The sequence below is a fragment of the Bolinopsis microptera genome, chromosome 1, assembly GCF_026151205.1.
Source record: "Bolinopsis microptera isolate Bmic1 chromosome 1, MBARI_Bmic_1.0, whole genome shotgun sequence".
NCBI classification, from domain to species: Eukaryota; Metazoa; Ctenophora; class Tentaculata; order Lobata; family Bolinopsidae; genus Bolinopsis; species Bolinopsis microptera.
In genome coordinates, this window is record NC_087072.1 from 12,726,934 (window position 1) to 12,752,272 (window position 25,339).

Below are 25,339 nucleotides of genomic sequence, written 5' to 3' on the forward strand. Positions count from 1 at the left end.
TAACAGACTTGTTAACCCTCCATCACCGAATGTTACTTCTTGTAAACAATACCACTGAGTTTTCATTAACATGTCTCTTCTGTGCAGGACATATTTCAAGAGCATCAGTGAAAACAAGGATATCTCCAAGATGGCTAGTCTTCTCAGCACGGCTATCAACGCCACCAAATCTGAAATCAGCAAAGCTCTCGAGCAGTTCAAGGTTTCACCTAAATATAAGGCAGAAATTCATTAACCATTAATTCTAGAGTATATTTTATCCAGCGTTTGCCTCAATTAACAACGCTGTTTTCAGCCATACCACGCTTTATGGGACACTGACCAGGAGAAGGTGGAGCAGGAGTTCCTAACTCAGGACCCTAGTTTAGGGGAGTTTGAGGGGATGATCCTGCAGTACGAGACAGAGATAGACCAGATAGCTGATATACCGGAGACCATTCCAGTTGGTGCTATCGCTCTTGAATCTGGTGTGTGGCGGGGGATAAGTTTAATTATTAATATTACGTTGAAATTGAGTCCAAGACGAAGTGGTTCGATATTTCACAATATTTGTCTGGTGTCTAGACTTTTTAGTCTTTAGTTTAACAAAAATAAGGAAAATAGACTTAATTTCGGCTATCTAGTTTAATTTATGTGGACTGGTGTTTGGCTGTCCAGAGTGAGAGAGAGAGAGAGAGAGAGAGAGAGAGAGAGAGAGAGAGAGAGAGAGAGAGAGAGAGAGAGAGAGAGAGAGAGAGAGAGAGAGAGAGAGAGAGAGAGAGAGAGAGAGAGAGAGAGAGAGAGAGTGAGAGAGAGAGAGAGAGAGAGAGAGATAGAGAGAGAGAGAGAGAGAGAGAGAGAGAGAGAGAGAGAGAGAGAGAGAGAGAGAGAGAGAGAGAGAGAGAGATAGATAGAGAGAGAGAGAGAGAGAGAGCTCCTTTCCAAACCATCAGCACAAGAAACTGTGGCGATCCTTTAAATTATATCAAACTGTCAAATTTAGCAAATTGCGCATCAAGTTTCTGGTCACCTTGCTTGCTCTGAGACAAGCATGAGAGGGATTGTCAAGTTTGTCTTGTCACTAATGTTGCAAAAGGCAGATAATTCGTGAAGTTAATCGTAATGCAGACGCTATGATTATTTATCAAATCGTAAATTTCAACAACTCTCAGTTGTACTGAAAGAAGCGCTGATAGCAGAAGCTAAAGGGTGGAAACTCTTATACGGTAGTTTGGCGAACAGGAAATACAGAAATCGAATGAAGGAAATATTTGAGCTTGTCGGTGAGTGTGCAGCTTCGAGCATAATCAACCATTTATTGTTTTAAAGAATGAACTGATTGATAAACAGTAAACAATTGACAATATTCATTCTCCAATCCCTTTTTTATCTGATATCTGGATATTATCCGGTTGGAAGAGACAAGGACAAGTGAAACAAGGAAGTTAGGAGTAAGGGCAAATTTTCGGCGTCAACGCCATCTTCAGGCTCAAATTATTTCTTATACAGTAGTGTTGAAAGTATTAAAATTTTAATACTTTCAACACTACTGTATAAGAAATAATTTGAGCCTGAAGATGGCGTTGACGCCGAAAATTTGCCCTTACTCCTAACTTCCTTGTTTCACTTGTCCTTGTCTCTTCCAACCGGATAATATCCAGATATCAGTATTTCAATCATGAGACTAATAAACAGCGAACTACTCCGTTATTTGATATTTCTTAACCTTTTTTATCTGATAACAATAACCTCTAACTCTCTAATAACCTCTAATAACCACAGAGGAACTGAGCAAGAAACTTAGCCGTCCTATCAGTGATTTAGATGATGTGAGGGATAGTATGGCAGCTCTTGCTAAGATCCGGAGTAAGGAGATTGAGATCGACATGGTCATCGGCCCAATCGAGGTAAAGACCAATCTCATGGTCGTTAGGAATAAGAGTTAGCTTAGAAAAATAGTAAATTGGTAGCTGATCTAAAAGCTGGTTTAACCTACCTTCACTCCAGGACTCGTACGCGATGTTGAACAAGTTCGAGTTACCACTATTGAAGGAGGAGGCAGAGAGGGTGGATACTCTGAGGTATGCCTGGGAAAAGGTTCTCAGTCAGGGCGGAGAGGTACAGACCCATCTCGTGGACATTCAGCCCACCTTCAAGAAAACACTGCTGGTAAATGTCGTTAATTTCAAAACAGAGGTGGAAAACTTCGCTAAAGACTACGATCTTAACGGTCCCATGGTTACTGGTAAGAGGCGAAATTTGTTCTCTTGATTGTTGGACGTTATTTTTTATCGCTGCCCAAAGGGTTTACCTAGTTTGTCCCACATCTTCACTCACTACACTATGGTTACTAAGGTTACTAAGGTTACTAAGGTTACTAAGGTTACTATGGTTACCATGGTTACTATGGTTACTACCCTCCAGGTCTGGCACCAGAGGAGGCTAGTGTGAGACTCACCATATTCCAATCTACGTTTGATGACCTGTGGAGAAAGTACGACACGTACAGCAGCGGGGAGGGCTTGTTCGGACTTCCCGTTAAGGAATACCCCATCTTAGGTACCAAATACTTTATTTCTTTATTAATAGATAAATTACACAGCATGATTATTATTATTTTTGTGATTTTTTCTTTTATGATCGGCCAAATGTGCACCTAAACCTGGAGTGGGACTCTTGGACAATTCTCTGATGAAATTTAAATCTACTTCTCTGCTTCACCGGTTATTTTGTTCATAATTACAACACCTGTCAAGTGACAAGAAGTCTCGAAGAAATCGCTATTTTCAGTTCCCACGTAACCACGTAAGGGTTTATTTGACACTCCCTTCCTGTCTACGAGTACTTTGAAGTTTAATCGATCTTTATCGAAATGTAGCGTAAATCTTAAAATTCTATATACGACTCTCCTGTTTAGGCAAGATGAAGAAAGAGCTGAATTTGCTCCAGAAACTCTATACACTGTACAACACGGTCATTGATACGGTTAACGGCTACTACGATATCCTCTGGCTAGATATTGATATTGAGAAGATAAATGACGAACTCAATGACTTCCAGAACAGGTTAATACCAAACTTTTTTATTGCAGTTAGTCTTAGTGCAGAGTGACTTATATATGAGTGTCGCGGTAACATATTACACACAACAACTTTCTCCCTTCTAAATACTCACAGAATAAACTAGCGGAATTGCTTATATTTTATTCCACCCTTAAATAAGTGTGCTATGAAACATTTGCTAAGCTACAATAATATCCTTCCTCCAGATGCCGCAAGTTGCCGCGAGCACTGAAGGACTGGCCAGCTTACAACGCTCTCAAGCAAAAGATAGACGACTTCAACGAAACTTGCCCTCTTCTGGAGCTAATGACAAACAAGGCTCTGAAAGCTAGACATTGGGAACGGATATCAGTACTAACCGGACACACCTTCGACTTTGAGTCAGATACTTTCATGCTGAGAAATATCATGGAGGCGCCTCTACTTCAGTTTAAGGAGGACATTGAGGTAAGGTTACTATGGTTACTATGGTTACTATGGTTACTATGGTTACTATGGTTACTATGGTTACTATGGTTACTATGGTTACTATGGTTACTATGGTTACTATGGTTACTATGGTTAAATATAGCAACTAAAGTATCTACGGTTAGTTGTTACTGTCAATTATCGAAGTAGTGGATCTCCGTATAGCACTCTCATTCAAAGAAAGGAGAGTTGTGCTAAATTATGCTAAATATGAGATTACTAATGTATTATATAAGATAGATAGATATACTATGATAGAGAAGAAAGGGACATATTTTTAGCGGAAATGTACAGCAGTCATTAATATACAATATACACGAATGAATCAGATAATTTAACATAAAACAAATAACGTAATAACAACTTTCTTTTGACGATATACTTGTCGAAATCTGTCAAAGAGTAGTTAAAATGGTCACTAATAAATAACTCAATTAATTTTTACTGGCATCATATTATGCTACAAAATGTTTAAGAGCTGTGTCTACTTTAGAAATAGAGGTTCAAATTTTAGTCCAATAAACTTTTTGTGGACAATTGGTGAGATTCTGAACATCTAAAACAATCGAGGCGTAAATGGAACTATTATTTAACCACAGCTAAATCTATTCCAATTCTTCTCAGAGTCCACTTGAATCGGCTGCCACATTTCGCTCCTCATTACCAATATCAAGTCTTATTGTTCGAGTCTTTAGTCTTAATTTTCCCAACGAATCTATCTAATTCTTAAATGTGTTCCTTATTCACGTTCCTCTTCTCCAGGCAAAGTAATCTAGTCTTCTACTTCTCTCCTTGCCTCATTCGATAAATTTGCTGCATAATTTTCTACAAGCTTACTTCTCTCATCACAAATGTCGGGGGATCACCGTCCTCTAATCCTCACAGTACTGCAGTTGAGTTGAAAGTGGCCCGGGTTGAGCTCCTGTTATAAAAGTTCTGAGGCATGCTGAACCTCCTGTCATCTGGCTCGTTGTTGGGCTGCAGCTTGCAGAGCTCTATTCTGGGTCTGAAGAGCAGGTTGTCGTTAAGAGAGTTTACCCTGGAGCTGGTGTGACAGGGTCGGATAGAGGGCCGGTAGGAGGTGAGGCGTGTGGGCTCACTCATGGAGCTGTGGCACACGTTCTTAGAGAGGTGCATGATGTTCAGACACGGTCCTGTTATTAGTCTTCTGATACTGTACCTGAATCAGAAGGGAGCGTTAGCCGCACAGTTACTTGTTAAAGAAAAACTGGATCTAGAGAAGATCGGATATTAGAAGTTAGAAAATAAGAAGCCTTCATCATGTTTATTAAAGGAAATAGGGTTCATAATGATAACCATTTCATAACAATTTCATAACCATTTCTTAACCATTTCATAACCATTTCATAACCATTTCATAACCATTTCATAACCATTTCATAACCATTTCATAACCATTTCATAACCATTTCATAACCATTTCTTAACCATTTTATAACAATTTCATAACCATTTCATAACCATTTTCGGTATCTTTAATCGACCCATAAACATTAAGATTAAACGCCTCTACTCCAAGTCTTGCATACTACAGGACTGCTACATGCCTTCATGAAACACAAAAATGAAATATTTTGAAATTCTTCTCTATGGCAAGAGGTCACGATGGAAACTGCACTCTGTTCTTATACTGTGACAGCACCAGAGCAAGAATCTGTCGCAATAAGCGCTCATATACCTTTGACAACTGTCAAAATAATCATTTTGCACCAAATCTCCGTCTATATAATAAAGAGGTCGCATTCCTGGTAGATTGTTAGTAGCTAAACTTAAACTGTCTGTTAAAGCCACCTTGAGAGTTGCTATATCGCTAACTTCAAGTTTATTAAAACTTAAGATTGACATCTGGTAACAACTTAAGATTGACTGATCTCGAGATGTTTGAACCCACCCGAGAGATTCAGAGATTAATTTCTGAGAAACGATTCAACTTCTCCAATCATTCTAAGAAAGTCAAGAGTTGAATGTGTAGATAACAGGGTCGATTGCGGGTTACTATGGTTACTATGGTTACTATGGTTACTATGGTTACTATGGTTACTATGGTTACTATGGTTACTATGGTTACTATGGTTACTATATTTGAACCCACCTGAGAGATTGGTTTCTGAGAGTGTAGATAACGGGGTCGATTGCGGGGGATACGTAGTAAAGCCAGCCTGACACGTCTATCAGCCACATGGGTATTGCCTGCGGAGGTTAACTGATTACTTACTTGGAGGGGGATTTGTTTAAAACATATAACGATACGAAAAGTTGTTTTAGCAGGAGCTTTCAAAATACATGTGTAAATCGTCTTCAGTCAAAATGAGTATTATGGTTTTTAGAAGTTATAAGATGACTTAGTAATAGTTGATCGTGAACTGCATTTTACATTAAACTTCAGTGAATTCATGATAAGATGAGATAATATTGACAAATTATATATATATGGTGAAGCGGTTGTTCGAGAGATTATAAATTGCGAAATGGTTATCCTGTCAAATGTTAGCTCGTAAATCATGTTGACGCACGTGTGCTTTTAATCACCTGTTCAACGCACGCTAAATAGCTGAATCCCCGCTACTTGTAACTGTCAGTATAATGTGTCTCGTGAATGCTTCACCCCTCCTTTATATTAGGAACTAATACATAATAGATCTGCCATTATCACTCACGATAACGTGGTTAGCGGCCAGCAAGGTATTTGCCATGTAACCGACTCATGCAATGGGGTTACATTTTCCAAATTGGCTTATGAAAATTAGTTGCAGCGCACTAATTCCTCAATTCCTGTCACCTGTTAAGCTACTTTGAGCAGCAATGCTATAACGAGGGTATGAGATAATGGTGAGATGGAGCGTTATTAAAGTGAGTAATGACTTCTGATCAGGCAGCTTCTACTTGCAGGTGACATGTGGTAACGTGATGGGTGAATCGTTAAATTTGGTAAATTTAACTTTCAGTATCATTCTTTGGAAACCCAACTTAAGGCAATTCAACGTTTTATAATTGTAATACGCGTTTAAAAATGTGTATGGAATTTGCGAGAAGACTTGATGAAGCAATCTGACCCAGACTAGATAATGAAATTAAAAACAGTGTCCACGTACCTTAAGAGCATCAGGCCGGAACATGAAGGCGAGGGAGAGGATACAGTTTGGTAACCAGGTTATCACAAAACAGAATATCATTATCAGAGCCATCTTGGCAATCTTCCAACTCACCTTAAACTCCCTGAGGGTTATAACAGATGGTTACATTTAATATCCAAGTCTTGCATAAGTATGGGATCGGCTTTTAATTTCGATCATTAAATCGCACTCTTAAATTGAACTACGTTGAAATTCTTCAACGAAGTTTCTCACTTCAAATCCAAATTAGTTGAAGATCTTTGACGCAAAGAAGCACTTAAAATGGAATAAACCGAGTAACCATACGCATTTCAGTTTATAGCCTAGGATATTAAACTGATGGTTTGCTATTTGGTTATGGAAAATGGGCAATCTCCCGTGATCATGAACGGGAATGTTACGGGAATGTTACGGGGATGTTACGGGGATGTTAGAATGTTAGGAAGTTAGTAACTCACTTTCATGAACGGGAATGTTAGAAAGTTAGAAAGTTAGAAAGTTAGAAAGTTAGAAAGTTAGTAACTCACTTTCTGAGTTCAGATTTTAGCTGGTTGTTGTTGGTGTAGGTGGGACAGACGACACTTTGACGTGCCGAGACTGCGTTAAATATCAGGAGATACGACACCACCATAACAAACATGGGGATTATCGCAAATGGGATAAACATCATTAGCATGTAAATCTGAAATGGTAAACTGTTAAAATTGCAGATACAAAAGATAAGTTGACTACTAGTACTACTATAAATATTGCTCAATATACAGTTCATAATATTCATAATTTAAGTGCCTCGCCAGTGAGTTTACTGGCAACAACTTGGTCCCAATTTGGTTCACAATCAGTAACTTGTTCCAAATTTGGTCCCAATTATTAACTTGGTCCCAATTTGGTCCCCAATCAGTAACTTGGCCCCAATTTGGTCTACAGTCAGTAACTTGGTCCAAATTTGGTTCACAATCAGTAACTTGGTCCAAATTTGTTCCCAATTTGGTCCCCAATCAGTAACTTGGCCCCAATTTGGTCTACAGTCAGTAACTTGGTCCCAATTTGGTCCCAATTTGGTCCCAATTTGGTTCACAATCAGTAACTTGGTCCAAATTTGGTCCCCAATTAGTAACTTGGCCCCAATTTGGTCCACAGTCAGTAACCTGGTCCCAATTTGGTCCCCAATTAGTAACTTGGCCCCAATTTGGTCCACAGTCAGTAACTTTGTCCCAATTTGGTCCCCAATTAGTAACTTGGTCCCAATTTGGTCCCCAATCAGTAACTTGGTCCCAATTTGGTCCCCAACCAGTAACTTGGTCCCAATTTGATCCCCTATTAGTATCTTGGTCCCAATTTGGTACCCAATCAGTAACTTGGTCCCTATTCAAATGTAGCGAAATGTTCCATACCTTGTGGCTCTGGTTAGCGGGGTCCCACACTTGGATACACTGGCCCTGGTAGCTACTGAAGTGAACGTCCATCTCGATGAATATGACTGTGTTTACGGGAATTGGGAGCAGCAAGCAGCAGGCCACACCCAGCGAAACGCTGAAAATCATAAGTTTTTAGTTATAAGTTTAAATAGTCTGAATATCCCTTTCTACGAATTATTTACCGGGGAAATAAGCTTCACTTTAAATATCGTGAAATAATGGGCTTTTAGTAAAAACTAATGACGTCCATATCTTTGAAGTTTGAACCATTTACCCGAAAATAAGCCTAAATTCGAGTATCCCTAAATACTGGTCAGAAAAGACTACCCAATGAGCATGAGCAAAGTTACTAGGGTTACTATAGAAATGAACTCACTTCTTAAAAGACATGTAGATGCGGTATTTAAAAGGTCTAGAGATAGCGTAGCAGCACTCGATTGAAATGAGTGCTAGCAGCAGGTAGGCCACGTGGACCATGTAGTTTGGGAAAGCAGCCGAGAGCTTGCACCAATACCCCTCAGCTCCTCCCAGCCAGGAGCCGGTCATCAGACTCAGTGTTATCCACAACATGTTACCTGAAATACAATGAACATTATAATCATATATGATACAAAGAAAACTCCATTTACGGACGTGAGGAGAGTTAGGACTCCTCCCCATCTCGATTCTAAAGTCAGAGATTCAAGGAGCTGTTCGTTCGGGCCAGTCTTCCCATCTCAAGTGATCAGAAATGCTAACTTTTACACTTACAAAATCAAGTTAGTATAGGCTAACTATAACAAGCCAACACGGCGCATGTCCACCAAGTGATTTAATTGGAAAGAAATTTTAAATTTTAGGCACTTCAATTTTAGGCATTTAAAGATTTTAAAGCCGCATATTATAACGGAGCTACAGAATATTTGGACACATGAAAATATTTTCTTTTAACTCTTGACGGATTAACAGAAAGGAAAGTTTCTTACCTATACCCTGGAGGAAATGGCTCATACACAGAACGAAAATGAGCAGTGTTGAGACATTGCTGAGTATACTGTGGTTAGCTGTTCCTATGAAGATTATCAGCCCGTTACCTCCCACTGCTAGGATCGTCATGATACCAATGTACAGACCCTGTGGAGTTATGGGTGGTTACCATGGTTACTGGTGGTTACCAGTGGTTACTGCGGACTGGATAGGTTGATTTTACTGTAGGTTAAATATAGTTTGTAGAAGATGGGTATTTTTCTGAAATATTTCCAATACATGCTTATTTTCGGTTTATAAACTGCGTAAAATATTGGATAGATAAATGAATAGATTAGGATAAAGAATGTATTAAAAGTAGAAATTGTGAGCACTGTTATTACTATCTACCTGTATTAGCCTCTCTAAAAGGTAATCTGGGTTACTGGTGGTGTAGTCCGGGAATGTAAAGGATGTAGTGTACCCTGTCATCTTTACTATATCCTAATAAAGAAGAAGATGAGAATTATGATAACAATCAAGTTCATCTTATATGTTCATATATTTAATGCAACTCTACGGTTCAATATCATTCAAGATTCAAAATGAGGAAAAAATTGAATATTTACTCAAAACGTTACTTTCAGGATATATGCATCTCTGCTGTGAAAGAAAAAGACATCGAAGCTAAATTAAAAATGGTTATAAGCGAGTGGAACCACGAGGAGCTGACTTTCTCTCTGTTTAAGGTAAATAAAAATGAAAAATAAAAACACACGAACGATCATCAACAATGATGTTGAAAATAATTAACAATAGCATCCCATCGGGCACGTGGATCAAACAAACAGTAAACTCTTATGTTTGATTAGTTATTTTGTTTGAAGATATCGATCATGTCAAGGCGCATGATCACCGTGCTCTCGCCTCACGCGTGTCGTGACGTGCCGTGAGAACTGAGAGTGACGATGCAATTCTGCTCTCCCTCCCTCCCTCTCTCTCTCTCTCTCTCTCTCTCTCTCTCTCTCTCTCTCTCTCTCCCCCCCCCCACTCTCAACACTTTTAACTCCAACCAGAACCGGGGAGAGCTACTGCTTAAAGGTCAACAAGTGTCAGATATCGTGTCAAAAATGGAGGATAGTCTTATGATGCTGGGCTCTCTAATGAGCAACAGGTTCGTTTACATTGGCTGTTGGTGGTAGTGTTGGTATTGGGTGGTGGTGGGTTTTAGCTGCCTCTTTTTAATAAGAGGGTCTTTAGACTGACTGTTATTGACTTTAATCAAACATATAAAGCGCCCACAGAAAATCGCCTTTTATCAAAGCTTAAATACTAAATAGTTCTCTCCCTCTCTCTCTCTCTAAATAGTTTACCTTGAAGTCAAATAACTCAATAACATGTAATTTCTCACAAGAACCTTTTCCCAAGATACAACGCACCATTTAAGAAGAGCATCCACAAGTGGGTTACCCAGCTCTCTTCTTCAACTGATATCATTGAGAGTTGGATGTCCGTTCAAAACCTCTGGATCTACCTTGAGGCTGTGTTCGTGGGAGGCGACATCGCTAAACAGCTTCCAAAGGTACGGTACACAGTTACATCATTTATTAGATGTCATAAAGGTGGGTGGTTTGGATTTTCAAATCACAGCGAAGGGAACTCTACTTGGACGAGTAAGATACAACTCACTGTTACGCACTGCTACGATTAGAATTCGCACTAAAAATGGAGAGAAAATTTGTCAATTTTGAAATTCTATGGCTATAATCAGCGTGATTGAACTGAAGAGCAAAAGTAACGGTCCAAAAATAAAGTCTGCTTATGAAGAAATATTTTCACTTAGACAATAGCGTTTTACTTTGGGCGTGCGTCATATCAAAAACGCTAATGGCTGGCTGGTAGCTCAATCACTGGACCTGTACACGTGTAAAAACGGTGGTTTTCTGTACAGGAAGCAAAAAGGTTCCAGAGTATAGACAAGAGCTGGGTGAAGATCATGACGCGAGCTCACGAGACACCAAGTGTTGTGAGCTGTTGTGTTGGGGACGAGATGTTGGGACAGCTCCTCCCTCACCTACTTGAGCAGCTGGAACTCTGCCAGAAGTCTCTCTCCGGGTCAGTCAGATATTTTATGACATTTGTCTTATGGAACGTTAGATTTGAAAACGCAGATTTTAAAGTTCAAAGCCATACCGATTGAGTGTACAGAGTTAACGATCAGAATTGGCTGTCTAACCACCCTAACTCTCTCTCTCTCAGATACTTAGAGAAGAAACGACTCTTATTCCCGAGATTCTTCTTCGTATCAGACCCAGCTCTCTTGGAGATCTTGGGACAGGCTTCGGACCCTCACACTATACAGGTATAGTGTACATGATGTACAGAACAAAGTGTATGGAACAAAAAGTAAGATCGGGGAAATGTTAAAAGCTAACATTTTAACTTTGATAACTTGCAATCTCTAAAACAGATTTGAGCGAGCTCATCTTTATTAAAGAGCGGGGTTTGAAGATTCTTTAAAACCCCCCCCCCCCCCTGACAAGTTAAACACCTACCATTGCATAAAGTTTGGGAGTTTGGATTGTAGGTACCCCACATTCAGTTACTTTGAAAACAGGGAAGTTTCAAAATCAAATTAATCAAATTTCATTAATTGTTAAAATTAATTCGAATCTGTTTTTGTTCGACGGAGAGCTGTCAAGAGCGGGTTAAGCAAAGTGATTATTTAAAAGTTAAAGAATAAAGATTGAACTTAACGGCAAGATCGTTCACCCCTTTACGACAGGTAGTTGGTTCCAATCTACCCACTGCCTTGCAGTGGTGTTGGTTCCACTGAGAATATGCTGCCCCCGGTCTACGTAGTTCGAATCTGTTTGTGTTCGACGGAGAGTTGTGAAATGAATAAAATTGACTTTAGCTACAACAGTTGTCCCTACGATCGATGAACGAAATAAAGCTCCGCACAGAAATAATGACTCAACGGAATAACTCAAATGAACAAAATGAAAAATTGCAATTTCATCTATTTGATGATATTTGTCATGGTAACTCTGGGCAGTCGTGCTTATTGCTGCCAATAGTAATGAGCCAGTAAAAACTGTTCTGATGTACAAAATATTCTCATTTCATCTGATGTTCCGGTTTCAGGCACATCTACTAAGCGTATTCGACAACACAAAGAGTGTCAAATTCCACGAAAAGGATTATGAAAAGATAACGGCTATCGTTTCTAAAGAGGAGGAGACGATCGAACTGGACAAACCCGTCATGGCGCAGGGTAAGTTTCACTTTCACTTCATGGCGCAGGGTAAGTCTCACTTTCACTTCATGGCGCAGGGTAAGTTTCACTTTCACATCATGGCGAAGGGTGAGTTTCACTTTCACTTCCAAACCTGTCATGGCGCAGGGTAAGTTTCGATTTCACTTCCAAATTGTGCGTCAATCGAATAAGTATAAATGATGCGGGGTGCCTGATATAGCGAATCACTTTGTTTCGATCTATTTTGTCGGTCACAAGCAACTCTATTTCAAGTTGTAACTCAGACTAAATGCACATAAATGTTTGAAAACTTGAAAACATCTACCACTGCGTCTGCATAACTGAAAGTTAAAAGTTTCAAATTCAATTTTATGAGAGCCACTTTATTTGACACATGAAGCAACGACGCGTGAATTATACCAGTTACTCGTATAGTATATTGACTCAGTTAAGGGAATGTTTGAAGATCAAGTGCCAGCACTCTAATAAATAGCGCGTATTTTACGGGGTTATTTACCAATACTAAACGATAATTTTATGAGAGCCACTTTATTTGACACATGAAGCAACGACGCGTGAATTATACCAGTTACTCGGATAGTATGTTGACTCAGTTAAGGGTATGTTTGAAGATCAAGTGCCAGCACTCTAATAAATAGCGCGTATTGGACAGGGTTATTTACCAATACTAAACGATTATTCGAATTAAATTCGCATACGAATTTTTCTCTGAAAATTGCCGAGAATGCTGTGTGTTCCCACAGCCGCATTTTTACCGAATTCTCCGCGCATTTCTTGGCGAATTTAACAGCCCTAAAAATTAAAACTTGAATTATTAAATTAGCGAATTATTTGCGTATTTTTGGAGAACACTAAATGCGCCGTATTTTTTGGCGAAAATTTGGCGAATTTAACAGCCATGTTACTTACAAACGTGTCAGAAAAAAAGCACGAGAGTAAATGAACCTAATGGGTTCTGCTCTCGTTAAATACCTCCCAATAGGGTCTAACAGAGAGTTAACCTAACGGATTTAAAATGTTTTTAATTTACAGGTAACGTAGAGATCTGGCTGGCAAGTCTCCTGAAGATGGCCCAGCAGAGTTTACACACTGTTATCAGAACTGCGGCCATGGCTATAAACGAGGCCAGCAGCTTTGTGTTCCTGGAGTTCTTCAACACTTACCCAGCTCAAGTGGGCCTGTTGGGGCTCCAGCTCTTGTGGACTAAGAAATCAGAGGAGGCCCTCAAAACCGCTAAATATGACAGGTTTAAACTTGGTTGGGGGGGGTACCAATGGCATTCTTTCACAGTTTAAACTTGGTTTTATCAAAAGCAGTCAGCGTTATGATTACACTTTAAAACGCAGGCACTATAACAACACATAAGAAAATAATAATAAACTTAAAACCTTCAGGAAAATAATGGGAGCGACTAAGCAGTTGTTCAGCGAGCAGTTGAACGAGCTGATCGCCCAAACAACCACCAACCTGACTCGAGTACAGAGAACTAAGTTCGAAACTCTCATTACCATCCACGTACATCAGCACGACATATTTGAGGAGCTGGTAAGTACTTGTACCTGTATTTCACTTTCAGCTAGTAAGTTCCTGTACCTGTATTTCAGCTGGTAAGTACCTGCACCTGTATTTCAGCTGGTAAGTAGTTTGTTATCAAATTAGGACGTGGAGAGCGCATTACCTGCCAAGTACCTGTACTTCAGAACTTGAACAGGATGCCCTGTACTGAAATCACAAATAGTATGCCTCCACACGCGGACTATTATAGCAATATTATATTTCTTTGAGCCACCTAAAGTCACTAAAACGGTCTTGTGAAATGACGTCACACCGTGTCAATCAACTTCACGGCCATTAAAATCGCCCGGACACAAAGTCCAGGGCTTTTTTGATATTTCTTTAAGAGTATGACTTTGATGCAGGATTTCTGAGCACAAACTTCCCGCATAACTTTTGGAAGAAATCCACCGTTGTGAATTGTTGTTATAAAGAATTGCGTCTCATGAAATGATCCTCTGGTCATATCCTTTACTTAAATGTCTCCTTATTATACGCAAGAAGTAAAATCTTTGACTGAAAATAAATTAAGAACCTATATAGTATCAGTTAATTTGTAACTAAATTGTCAGAGTTAAAAAATCAGAACTTCAAAAATATTCAAATTTGGCTGCCAATAAATTCCTTGACAAATACATTGATCGGATTTGAGCAACTGAGCGGAGTAATTGGTCAAGTAAAACTAAATGAGCTTTCAACTTGTCAGTGCCCATACTGTCTGGAACCGAATCCGGCGCTTTTTTGACTTGCGACAGATGAATTGATGATTAAAGAGCATCATATCAGATAATGTCGGGGGATCAAAATCTCATTATATTTTGACATGTGATTTGCGGAGGGCAAATTCACGATCACATCTCGTTAAGATACTGTCCGAGATTCTGTTCTTAACCAAAACAAGACGATATCATAACTTATTAGTTAAGATATAAATTAGCGGCAGATATGCTAAAAGCAGAACATGTCATGACTTCTAGGGTTACCGATCTCGATCTAGGTCATGTGATTTTGTCGGATAGGATCGCACAGAAATTAACTGAGTTTAGTAATATGATAAGTGGGATGTGTGAAGCCGATTGTCGCGACACAATCGCAATTATTTACGCCCTTCTAAAGGTTATAGATTGTTCAAGATTCGACATATTGATTTCAAGAAATAATTTAACTTATTATTGGTCTCAACATACCACCATACCTTCAGCACAAAAAGAATGTAAAGTATGCACACGATTTCGAGTGGTTGAAACAGAGCCGCTTCTACTTCAAGGATGACGTGGATAAATGTGAAATCAGCATCACTAACGTCGACTTTGTTTACCAAAACGAGTTCCTGGGTAAGAAGATGTATTCAGTAACAAACTCATTTCATCTCAATTTACTGATTATAAACCGAATGAAACCCGAAATATTACTTTTAGACAGATTCTGTGTTTTGTATTGTAAACTTTGAAGGTCTCCCTTTGTGCTATAACGATCCTGTACCCCCCCCCCCCCCCCCCCGTGCTATAACGATCCTCTACCCCCCCCCCCCCCCTGCAACACCCTCCCACTCTAGGCTGTACAGAAAGACTGGTGATAACTCCTCTCACTGACAGATGCTACATTACTTTAGCTCAAGCTCTTGGCATGAGCATGGGAGCAGCCCCTGCCGGTCCAGCCGGTACTGGTAAAACTGGTGAGTCAACTTTTAAAATAACATTAACAACCCGAACCATATAGGAACTGCCCATCTGGCCTTCTATAACTATTAACAGATTGGAACTGTATAACCTCAATCGTTTTATTAACTCGACCATGTGCGAAATACTACGTGGGAAAGAGCTTGTGGGGAATAGTGAGGTACTGGAACAGGTTTTTGTTGTGGTGGGAATGTTTGGATTTGATTGGAGAACGATCCAAAGTGATTGCTGTCACGTGGTTTCACGTGTTAATAACAAACTTGCGCCCTCTCCCACGTTTATTTTTAGTTCATGAAATTACAATAAAGGTTATTAGAAGTTTGTTATGTTCAACCTTGCCAGGCATTTTTTGTTTAGAATCGTTTGTGGTCTAATTACTATACTGCCCAAGAGCCCACGTTGCTCAGGAGTTAAATTGTAACTTTAAGACTATCGCAGCCGATGGGGCCACTTTTCGACTACAGGATTTTTAATGGGTATTAGTTTAAAGTTTGTCAATATATTATGTTTATGGAAATTGAATCTCAACAAAACACATCGGAACTATATCAAAAGTTCTAAATTAAGAGGCCGGCTTCTTTGCGAGCATGGTATACATGTATATATTATGTAGTGATAATAATAGTGATACTTAAAATCCTAAGTGACTTCAGAAAGTAACCTCGCGATAATTCAATTGTTCGAAATAATCGAAATGTGGGTTTATCTGTATTGTTCAAAAGACAATAAAGTATTGAACATAACATCTTATCTGGATATGCTAGAACTCCTATAATATGATCATAAAACATGACAACGGGATGAGTGAGGGGGAGTGGGGCTATTGAAATATCTCGTGCAGTTCATGGCAATAAGTATGCTGGTGGTGTGACATGACATTGATGGGTGTCACCCATTAGTTGGAATACCTGGAAATGAGTTGTTGTGAACAGCTATCAAATAAAACTTCAATCTACCTACGCCATTATATTGCTTTAACGTCGTGGAAGCAAGATTAAGTTATCAATATCTTCGTGTTTGTCACCTTGCTCATTCAGATTATTTATAGAACCAGCACATCAGAGGTTGTGCCATTAAATGCGCAGGAGTTGGCCAACAAGTCCATTTACCTAATGCTCCATCAACACATTGACGCACTAAAATAGAACCGACTCCTAGCAGGTACAGTCAAAGCAGTTCAACTGACGATATTTACAGTATATAAAGCGAGACGATATGTATATATATATATAATATATTGTTAGTCAGCCACAACTATCAGTAAAACAACGCCTTGACTTCAAATGTCGGTAAAATATACCTTAACAGTCATCCTCAAATAATTTGTTATATAGTAGTGTTGAAAGTATTAAAATATATATACATATATCTGTTGCCATTTTACTGACATCACAACATCAACTTTAACACGAATTTCGGCGAAAATTGTGAGAGATATACTGCAGTTCAACTGATGATATTAAAAATATATAAAGGTTATTGTAACATCATTTCAGAGACAACCAAAGATATGGGCAAAGCTCTGGGGAAGTTTGTTGTGGTGTTCAACTGTTCCGATCAGATGGATTACAGAGGATTAGGAAAGATCTACAAAGGTAAACAATGTTATACCGAGTACCAACTACAATGAAAATCAGACCGAAAATTATACTTTATTTTGAAGATAATTATAATTTCAAGATCTTGTAATAACTAGACTTACCTCAGCCATGAGCCATGTTTAAATTATATTAATGTTTGTACAAAATTCAAAAATTTGCTTAGTTTAAGACGCTTTAAATTGGGTTTACACATTCCTAGAGTTAGCCATGGGTCACACGAGGACCCCATTAATATACACAGGGGCCTAGGCGGGGGGCTAGGGGGCCTAGGCAGAAACTCGTGGGCTTAAACTCAAGGGCAGGGACTCAAGGTGTATTCCGTCCTTTTATCCTCCGCCCTCATGTGTTATACCCATGTCAAACAGAGCCCGGGTTATTGTAAAGCAATTTGCGTAACATAATTGATTTTGTTGTCTTGTGACACGAAACTTCAGTCGAGACTCAAGCAATCGAGTAGATAATGAGGTTCCAGTTCGCACCTGATGACCTGGTACCGCCTGATGGGATCACAGCTGGTATCAGGTTATTGATTAAAGCACGCATATTGCATAATACTTTATGTTAGTTATACGAATTACCAGAAAACTGATAAATATCAGATACTGATACGTAATATTTAATAAGATTATATGAACATAACCTTAAATGGCGAAAACAAAGATTAGATAATCACATCTGTCGCTGGCATATCTTCGAATGGCTGATAAAATGATTGGTTCGCAAGAATTCTTAAATGGATAGATTAAATTCATAGCAAAGAACGGAAGTAGTTATTAACCCGAATTTTAGAAACACAAAGTTTGGGCCATTTATCAGCCTGGAATAAAAGATCAATTTAAAGAACCACTAGATTACCTCTGTTGGTTTCCAGCGATTGTTTAGCTGCACTTAATTAGCTGCACTTAATTGCCTACCATCTATAAAAATGGATTCCTGTTAAACTTCAGTTCGGATTTAGCTTGAATACCTGCTGTCACCACATTCCACAGAAAACTCAAACCACACATAACATCCACTTACCGCATTACAACCGCACTTTGTTAACCGCATCACAACCGCACTTTGTTAACCGCATCACAACCGCACTTTGTTAACCGCATCACAACCGCACTTTGTTAACCGCATCGTGCCCGCACTTTGTTAACCGCATCGTGCCCGCAGGACTAGCTCAGTCAGGATCCTGGGGGTGTTTCGACGAGTTCAACAGAATAGACCTGCCTGTCCTATCAGTAGCGGCTCAGCAGATCGCTATCGTGCTGGCATGCAGGAAGGAACGGAAACGACAGTTCATCTTCACGGACGGAGACGTGGTGGATCTCAACCCTGAGTTCGGGTTGTTTATCACCATGGTAACCTATTTAGATTCTAAAAATAAGTTTCAACTGCCGTGAATAGTCGAGGATGATGAAACTGGGCAATTTGTAATGGAATCATTACTTAGTCACGAACTTATCCTTGATGAAATATATAGGCTTTTATTCGTCTAGACCAGCGATCGCGGTGGTACGAACAACAGCTTTTAGCATATATAACAAAACTGATAATATTATGAAACGTACTCAAATATCCTCCTATCTGTTAGCTATACTACAAACATATCGCACTATGCATTTCACCACAAACCTATAAATATAATACTGAACCTATCATCTAATCCCAAGTATTCTACAGAACCCAGGTTACGCGGGTAGACAGGAACTGCCTGAGAACTTGAAGATGTTGTTCAGAACCGTGGCTATGATGGTGCCAGACAGGCAGATTATCATTAGGTATGTTGTTCAGAACCGTGGCTATGATGGTGCCAGACAGGCAGATTATCATTAGGTTCATATTTTATTTATGCTTTGAAATGTAATGTTATTTGATTTGACATTCGATAATATCTTTATGACAGAAACGGCCATATAACAAGAAGGAGAGCGTATAAATATGCATGTGAATGGTTAATCTTTAACTGCATTCAGATACGTTGGATTATTTGATTTATCGTTTTGATTTAAATTGCATTTCCCGACTTATCTGGAAAATGTTCAGTATCGCAGAAATACAGAATTTTATAAAAAATGAATTACTTCATAAGATATGAAAAGAGATCTCGTATCGGGAAATGATCAAGGATTGAGTGTAAATACGGGTGGTACCTACAAGGGGTATTCATGAAGCATTTAGAGATGTAAAACTGCAATTACAATAGTGCTTATAGAATATTTAGTAATTTCGATCGATATCAAAATAGTAGTACTGAGCACGATAACCCTTGATTCAATTTCACAAATACCCAGCCCCAAAAGTTGTAATGCAATTACGAGGGATGTCAATATGTCATTAGTAATTAGTTAAACAGGTCAATGCGTCGGGAACAGAACACGATGGCCCTCGTTTCCACGTTAAAGTGAGTCATTTGAAAATACCGAAACTCTTGTGTCTGAGTATTCCGCCCTCGTGTCCGGTTCCCCAATTAAATGGTCTTAGACTGGCGACAATTTATGCTAGTCTGTTCAGTTATGCGCGTTTTACTGCTCCTCATATTAGAGGGCTTTTTAAAGGCCGTTTACCAGCATTTAGGAACGCTGTGATGGCCTCTACTATGAAATACAGGTTCATTTTTCTACATAACTAACCAGACTATACCACTATATACCGAAATGTGTGCAAATAAATCACCAGCATTCTGAAGAACGATATTTCAGCCGCAAATAATCACCAATATTTCTAACAGGGTGAAACTGGCTAGTTGTGGATTTGCTGAGAACCTATCACTAGCGAGCAAGTTCTACACGCTCTACAAACTCTGTGAGGAGCAACTCACCAAACAGGTTTGAAAGGGAATGCAGTGCAGTTTTATACCCCAATCTATGATAACCTCGCCCATTCCGACAAGTTAGACCATTAAAGGTACAAATTGTCGGTGTCAAGCCTGACAATATAAAACTAAATATAAAACCAAGCACTCCTTAAATAGTTATATTTAGCTATTTCAACGTCGAGAATATCTTATGACTGTCATTTAAACTACAATTTAGCTGACTGAAGCGTGATAAAGTGTCGGAAGAGGTGCGGTTATTGCTGCACCGATATTATCTCTATCATGGTGCAATTTATAATCCTGGAGAGCACTGAGATTAACTTTAAGAAGAGACAATTAAACCCACAATATCTGATATTACTGATATGTCGTCAATATGTTGCAATACGAGTAACGACGGTTACCACTCAGTATCGTCTCCACAGTAACTACCACCTCCCCATGGTAACTACCACTGTAACCTTAGTAACTACCACTGTTGACGCAGGTTCATTACGATTTTGGGCTACGAAATATCCTGTCGGTGTTGAGAACCCTTGGACAAAACAAACGAGACAATGCTTCAGATCCTGAGAGCAAAATAGGTACGTTCCCGCCCAGATTCTTATACAACAAAATGGATATTTCGACATTTGTTTTTGAAAACAAATGTCGTAAAAAGAAAAGGCTTTATCTTCTGAAAGAAACTAGACATGCGAGTATCTAACAAATTTCTCGACCGTTGAATATTTGAGGGCAACAGAGCGTTTGCTAATAGCTTGCACCCGGTGGGATCACTACTATTTTTTACAAGTGTCTAAAATTTGGAGTTCATAAGTTCAACCAGACGAAGGTAATGGACCGGCACAGACCGAAAGCTTCTCGGCCCTCCAAAACCTATTTACCAATAACGGTGCCAAAACAGACTGTTTAGTCCAAACACTTTCAATACCGAACCTAGCAAAAATCTGTATTTGAAATTATTATCTAATCTTACCGATAAACCACCATAATTATCAGACATACAAACTGTTATCTGTCAGTTGGCACCATTGATCTGGTATCACAACTGATAAACTTAATGTTTCTAAACACTGATTTTGTTCTTCCCAATCCAGTTATGCGAGTGCTGCGGGACATGAACCTCTCCAAGTTGGTTGATGAAGACGAGCCTCTCTTCTTATCTCTCATATCTGATCTCTTCCCTGCGATCACACTCGACACTGCTGGTTTGTTAATATTGTGCTAGGCTTGGAAAATTGAGAAAACTGGTGGTAAAAACTTCAACTCTAGGTATCTCAGATAGGGTGTAACCCGTAACCAGGGTAACCAGGACTTACTGGTAACTTCGCCAGGGTATCCAGCTCTTGAGAAAGCAATCAAGGACCAATGTGAAGAGGAGAAGCTGATCTACCATCTACCCTGGGTACTGAAACTAATCCAGCTATTTGAGACTCAGCGAGTGAGACACGGGATGATGGCTTTGGGCCCCAGTGGGGCCGGTAAGACTGTGTGTATACACGTGCTGATGAAAGCTATGAGCACGTGTGGTAGCTTCACTAAAGAGATGAGGATGAACCCTAAAGCTATCTCTTCACCACAGGTACTGTTAAGAGGGCTAATGTTACATTGTTAGAATCTCTGATTTATCTGTTCACGGTGGTAGTTGGTAATAGATTGAGAAAAGAAACTTTTTAAAGCGGGTTTTCTGTAGGCTGTTAATTGCTTTGATACCGGTTATTTTACTCATACTATAATGAAACCTGTAGCTATAGTCCCTAAAAGTAAAATATTGTTGCAGATGTTTGGTAGGCTTGACGTTGCTACCAACGATTGGACGGACGGAATATTCTCTACACTATGGAGAAAAACTCTCAAAACCAAGAAAGGTTATTTTTCGTGCTTTCTTTCAGAAAACGACCTCTCACATGCAAATACATTATCTTCCAAGGGCCTTTAACATGGGTTCGCTCACTGACAAACCCTATATCCTCACTCAATAATTAATGCAGGAGAAAATGTGTGGCTTGTCCTAGACGGACCAGTGGACGCTATCTGGATCGAGAACTTGAACTCAGTGCTGGACGACAACAAGACCCTAACTCTAGCAAACGGAGACCGCATCCCCATGTCCCCCAACTGTAAGATCGTGTTTGAGCCCCACAACATTGACAACGCCTCCCCCGCCACAGTATCCCGTAACGGTATGGTGTACATGAGTAGCAGTGCGCTGGACTGGCACCCTATCTTAGAGGGCTGGCTGAACCACCGACCCCCCACTGAGAGGAAGGTCCTGATGGAGCTGTTCGAGGGCAGCTTCACTGCTGTTTATACCTATGTGTGGCAGAGTCTGAACCCCAGGATGGAAACACTGGAGTGCAACTACATACGACAGGTATCTATTCGCTATCAACCTGTTTAATACACGGTTACAAGATTTGATAGTATATTTTTACACAGGAATATAGCAAAGTAAAAATAAGAAACTTTCCTAATGATTGCAGTCGTGTAAAGAGGATCAATATAACACTGACCTTTTCCAGGCTTGTGATCTGTTAGAAGGACTGATCCCTGTAAAGATAGACCTGAACTCGGGTCGGGAGGAGATAGCAGTCCTTTCTCCGGAGCACTTAGGTCGTCTCTACGTGTTCGCCATCATGTGGTCTCTGGGGGCTCTGCTAGAGCTGGAGGACAGGGAGAAGATGCAGGAGTTCATGGTGGACAGGTGCTCTGTTGACATGCCTCCTTTCAACAAACATCCACCCGGAACTACTATATTCGAGTTTCTCGTTGACGACAAAGGTTGGTTATTACTGAGGGTGCAAAAATTGTGGCACAGTTTCTTTGAACTTTTATGCGTCATTAAGTCTCGAAAATAATCGTATTCTCATTTTGGCTGTCAACTGAAGTTATGAAGTGTCAAGCGCAACTGACAAAACAAAATGCAGTGAAGTTTAATGATCCTTTGAAGATGTTGATTATCTTGCCCGATCCCTTTATGCTCCGTGACTCTTTATCAAACGTCACGATATTGAAACATTTTGTCTGAAGCAAAGATTGCTTAAATTTAACCATTCCCTGATTCTTGATTTCATGGTCCGGGCGTTATAATTCTAATGCACCCAAAAATTTGACAGTCCATATAATCTTGTCTTCCTGTAGCTCGTATTTTTTATCTAGACACTTATTTTACTTCGGTGTATTCCAACAGCCACAATGTTACACAAGTGCAACCAGCCAATTACAGGAAGCCGAAGGAATTTAATATATATAAATTTAATGAACTGGGAATTTTCTGAAACAAATCGGGCTACGTCAATCGTATACTCGACCAATTCTCATTACCTAGTATTCATATTTGATCTCTGAAAATTGCATATTGGCCCTGAAGTTTTTCCCTAGGCCTACTGACTAGCGAGGGTTGATATGTTAAATGCTTGCTTCATAACGGTTTAAACATTTTCTCACCAACAACTATTGGTCAAACTGGTTGACAACTGACACTTATCTCGATCAGAAAACTGGTCGCTCGGTAACATTGATATCGCTATGTACCGTAACACTAAATCTAACACGGTGCAGGTAACTCGTTGCTATCTAATACTAATATCGCGCAGGTAACTGGCAGCACTGGTTGGAGAGGGTGGAGAATTACCAGTACCCCACGGACCACTGTCCGGAGTACTCTTCTATCCTGGTTCCAAATGTGGATAACGTGAGGATGAACTTCTTAGTGGAGACCATACACAAGCAGAACAAAGCTGTGATGTTAATTGGCGAGCAGGGGACCGCTAAAACTGTTATTCTCAAGTCGTTCGGGAGCAACGTTGTCAAGGAAGCCCCTGAGTTAAAACTCTTTAAATCCTTTAACTTCTCATCCGCCACTACTCCTTATCTTTTCCAGGTATTTCTAATACTTTTCTCTTTATCAACAGAGTGTTATAAATAGCTCAAGCAGAATTCGGTATTCGCTAAATCTAATGAACTACCATCGACCTGTAATGCTGAGGCGAATTTGTTTGAAGTAATGACTTGAGCTTAAAATGCGTGGTTATATTTTAATAGATTTTGGTGTTCTGCTCCCATGTACCCAGGTGGTAATGGTAGTGGTGGAATAATTTCAAAAATTACCATCAATTTTACGTGAAAATAGTTGAAACTAGAAGTCATGTTTTAGAGGCTAAATCACTGTTGTGACCTGCAGGAACAGTTTACATAAACAAATTACAAATTAAAATGTTGGTAGTTTAACCGCACGGGCTCCATGTGAGCATTATAACGTGCCCAAACCCTCCGCAAACCCTCCGCAAACCATCACACCCATGCTTTAGTATTGGCCTTGAGGCTACTGAAAAGAACAACCTTCCAGAACAACCTTCCCCACTTTGTATGCCTTTTTAACTCTAAACCTCCTCCCAAATCTCAGAAGCCACTTTAAAAAGAAACCTCTACATCGTTAACACTGTGTACCGCTCCCCAGAGTTAACACTGTATACCGCTCCCCAGAGTTAACACTGTGTACCGCTCCCCAGAGTTAACACTGTATACCGCTCCCCAGAGTTAACACTGTGTACCGCTCCCCAGAGTTAACACTGTATACCGCTCCCCAGAGTTAACACTGTATACCGTTCCCCAGAGTTAACACTGTTAACACTGTTAACACTGTATACCGCTCCCCAGAGTTAACACTGTATACCGTTCCCCAGAGTTAACACTGTTAACACTGTTAACAATCTATTTCGCTCCCCAGAGAACAGTGGAAGCGTTCGTTGACAAGCGCATGGGGAACACGTATGGTCCACCAGCCGGCAAGAAGATGACTGTCTTTATTGATGACATCAATATGCCTGTTATCAACGAGTGGTTAGATCAGATCACCAACGAGATCGTCAGACAGCTCATGGAAATGAACGGTTAGAAACTATTTGTTGCGATGGCAACCATTCATAGCAACTATTTGTTGGCGTTGCGATGGGCGGTGAGCATTAAAGAGCCTGTGGTGATAAAACAGAACAATTTGTTGATATTAATGGCAATACTCCTAATACTAATCAGCAGAGTACAGCTATCCTACTGTCAGCTATCCTACTGACGTGATCTGCTGATTAATCACCTTTTTGATACGACGGAATTGTCTCTTGTTTATCCTTACGGCTTACTGACCTATAGACCATCTAGTTTTGCTCGAATAATTAAACTGTACTGGTTCATTTCAGGGTTTTACAGTTTAGAGAAAATCGGAGATTTTACAACGATTACAGATATGTTCTTTATGGCAGCCATGATTCAACCGGGAGGTGGTAGAAATGACATCCCTCAAAGGTAAAGCTAATATCTTAATCTGTACAAGTCATACCGCACGTCTCTCAGTATTTTTGGTAATCAAGTCTAGATACCAGATAAGGACCTTCTAGAACATTCCAGGTATTTAGTT

General features: G+C 39.7%; 2 protein-coding genes across 2 annotated transcripts in view; one reads left to right on the forward strand and one right to left on the reverse strand.

Moving 5' to 3' along the window:
• The window catches only part of LOC134822277 (dynein axonemal heavy chain 5-like), a 92,563-nt gene that overhangs the window by 48,232 nt on the left and 18,992 nt on the right, over positions 1 to 25,339 (forward strand). The window contains exons 28-58 of the mRNA XM_063833185.1: positions 88 to 202; positions 296 to 467; positions 1,152 to 1,262; positions 1,762 to 1,886; positions 1,987 to 2,224; positions 2,404 to 2,538; positions 2,897 to 3,044; positions 3,248 to 3,488; positions 9,654 to 9,755; positions 10,083 to 10,180; positions 10,435 to 10,588; positions 10,958 to 11,121; positions 11,266 to 11,368; positions 12,154 to 12,283; positions 13,319 to 13,532; positions 13,681 to 13,831; positions 15,042 to 15,174; positions 15,396 to 15,515; positions 17,016 to 17,114; positions 18,282 to 18,469; positions 18,792 to 18,889; positions 19,840 to 19,936; positions 20,414 to 20,510; positions 21,024 to 21,134; positions 21,261 to 21,508; positions 21,707 to 21,794; positions 21,918 to 22,300; positions 22,449 to 22,707; positions 23,523 to 23,809; positions 24,656 to 24,818; positions 25,122 to 25,227. Coding sequence (XP_063689255.1) covers positions 88 to 202; positions 296 to 467; positions 1,152 to 1,262; positions 1,762 to 1,886; positions 1,987 to 2,224; positions 2,404 to 2,538; positions 2,897 to 3,044; positions 3,248 to 3,488; positions 9,654 to 9,755; positions 10,083 to 10,180; positions 10,435 to 10,588; positions 10,958 to 11,121; positions 11,266 to 11,368; positions 12,154 to 12,283; positions 13,319 to 13,532; positions 13,681 to 13,831; positions 15,042 to 15,174; positions 15,396 to 15,515; positions 17,016 to 17,114; positions 18,282 to 18,469; positions 18,792 to 18,889; positions 19,840 to 19,936; positions 20,414 to 20,510; positions 21,024 to 21,134; positions 21,261 to 21,508; positions 21,707 to 21,794; positions 21,918 to 22,300; positions 22,449 to 22,707; positions 23,523 to 23,809; positions 24,656 to 24,818; positions 25,122 to 25,227 — 4,878 coding nt within the window. The remainder of the gene's footprint in view (positions 1 to 87; positions 203 to 295; positions 468 to 1,151; positions 1,263 to 1,761; positions 1,887 to 1,986; positions 2,225 to 2,403; positions 2,539 to 2,896; positions 3,045 to 3,247; positions 3,489 to 9,653; positions 9,756 to 10,082; positions 10,181 to 10,434; positions 10,589 to 10,957; positions 11,122 to 11,265; positions 11,369 to 12,153; positions 12,284 to 13,318; positions 13,533 to 13,680; positions 13,832 to 15,041; positions 15,175 to 15,395; positions 15,516 to 17,015; positions 17,115 to 18,281; positions 18,470 to 18,791; positions 18,890 to 19,839; positions 19,937 to 20,413; positions 20,511 to 21,023; positions 21,135 to 21,260; positions 21,509 to 21,706; positions 21,795 to 21,917; positions 22,301 to 22,448; positions 22,708 to 23,522; positions 23,810 to 24,655; positions 24,819 to 25,121; positions 25,228 to 25,339) is intronic.
• LOC134823123 (trace amine-associated receptor 8b-like) lies at positions 4,389 to 8,538 on the reverse strand. Its single transcript, XM_063834471.1, has 6 exons — positions 8,438 to 8,538; positions 8,038 to 8,176; positions 7,171 to 7,325; positions 6,623 to 6,746; positions 5,623 to 5,720; positions 4,389 to 4,689 (listed from the first exon to the last, which is right to left on the reverse strand). The coding sequence occupies exons 1-6, from the start codon at positions 8,536 to 8,538 to the stop codon at positions 4,389 to 4,391; spliced, it is 918 nt and encodes a 305-aa protein (XP_063690541.1).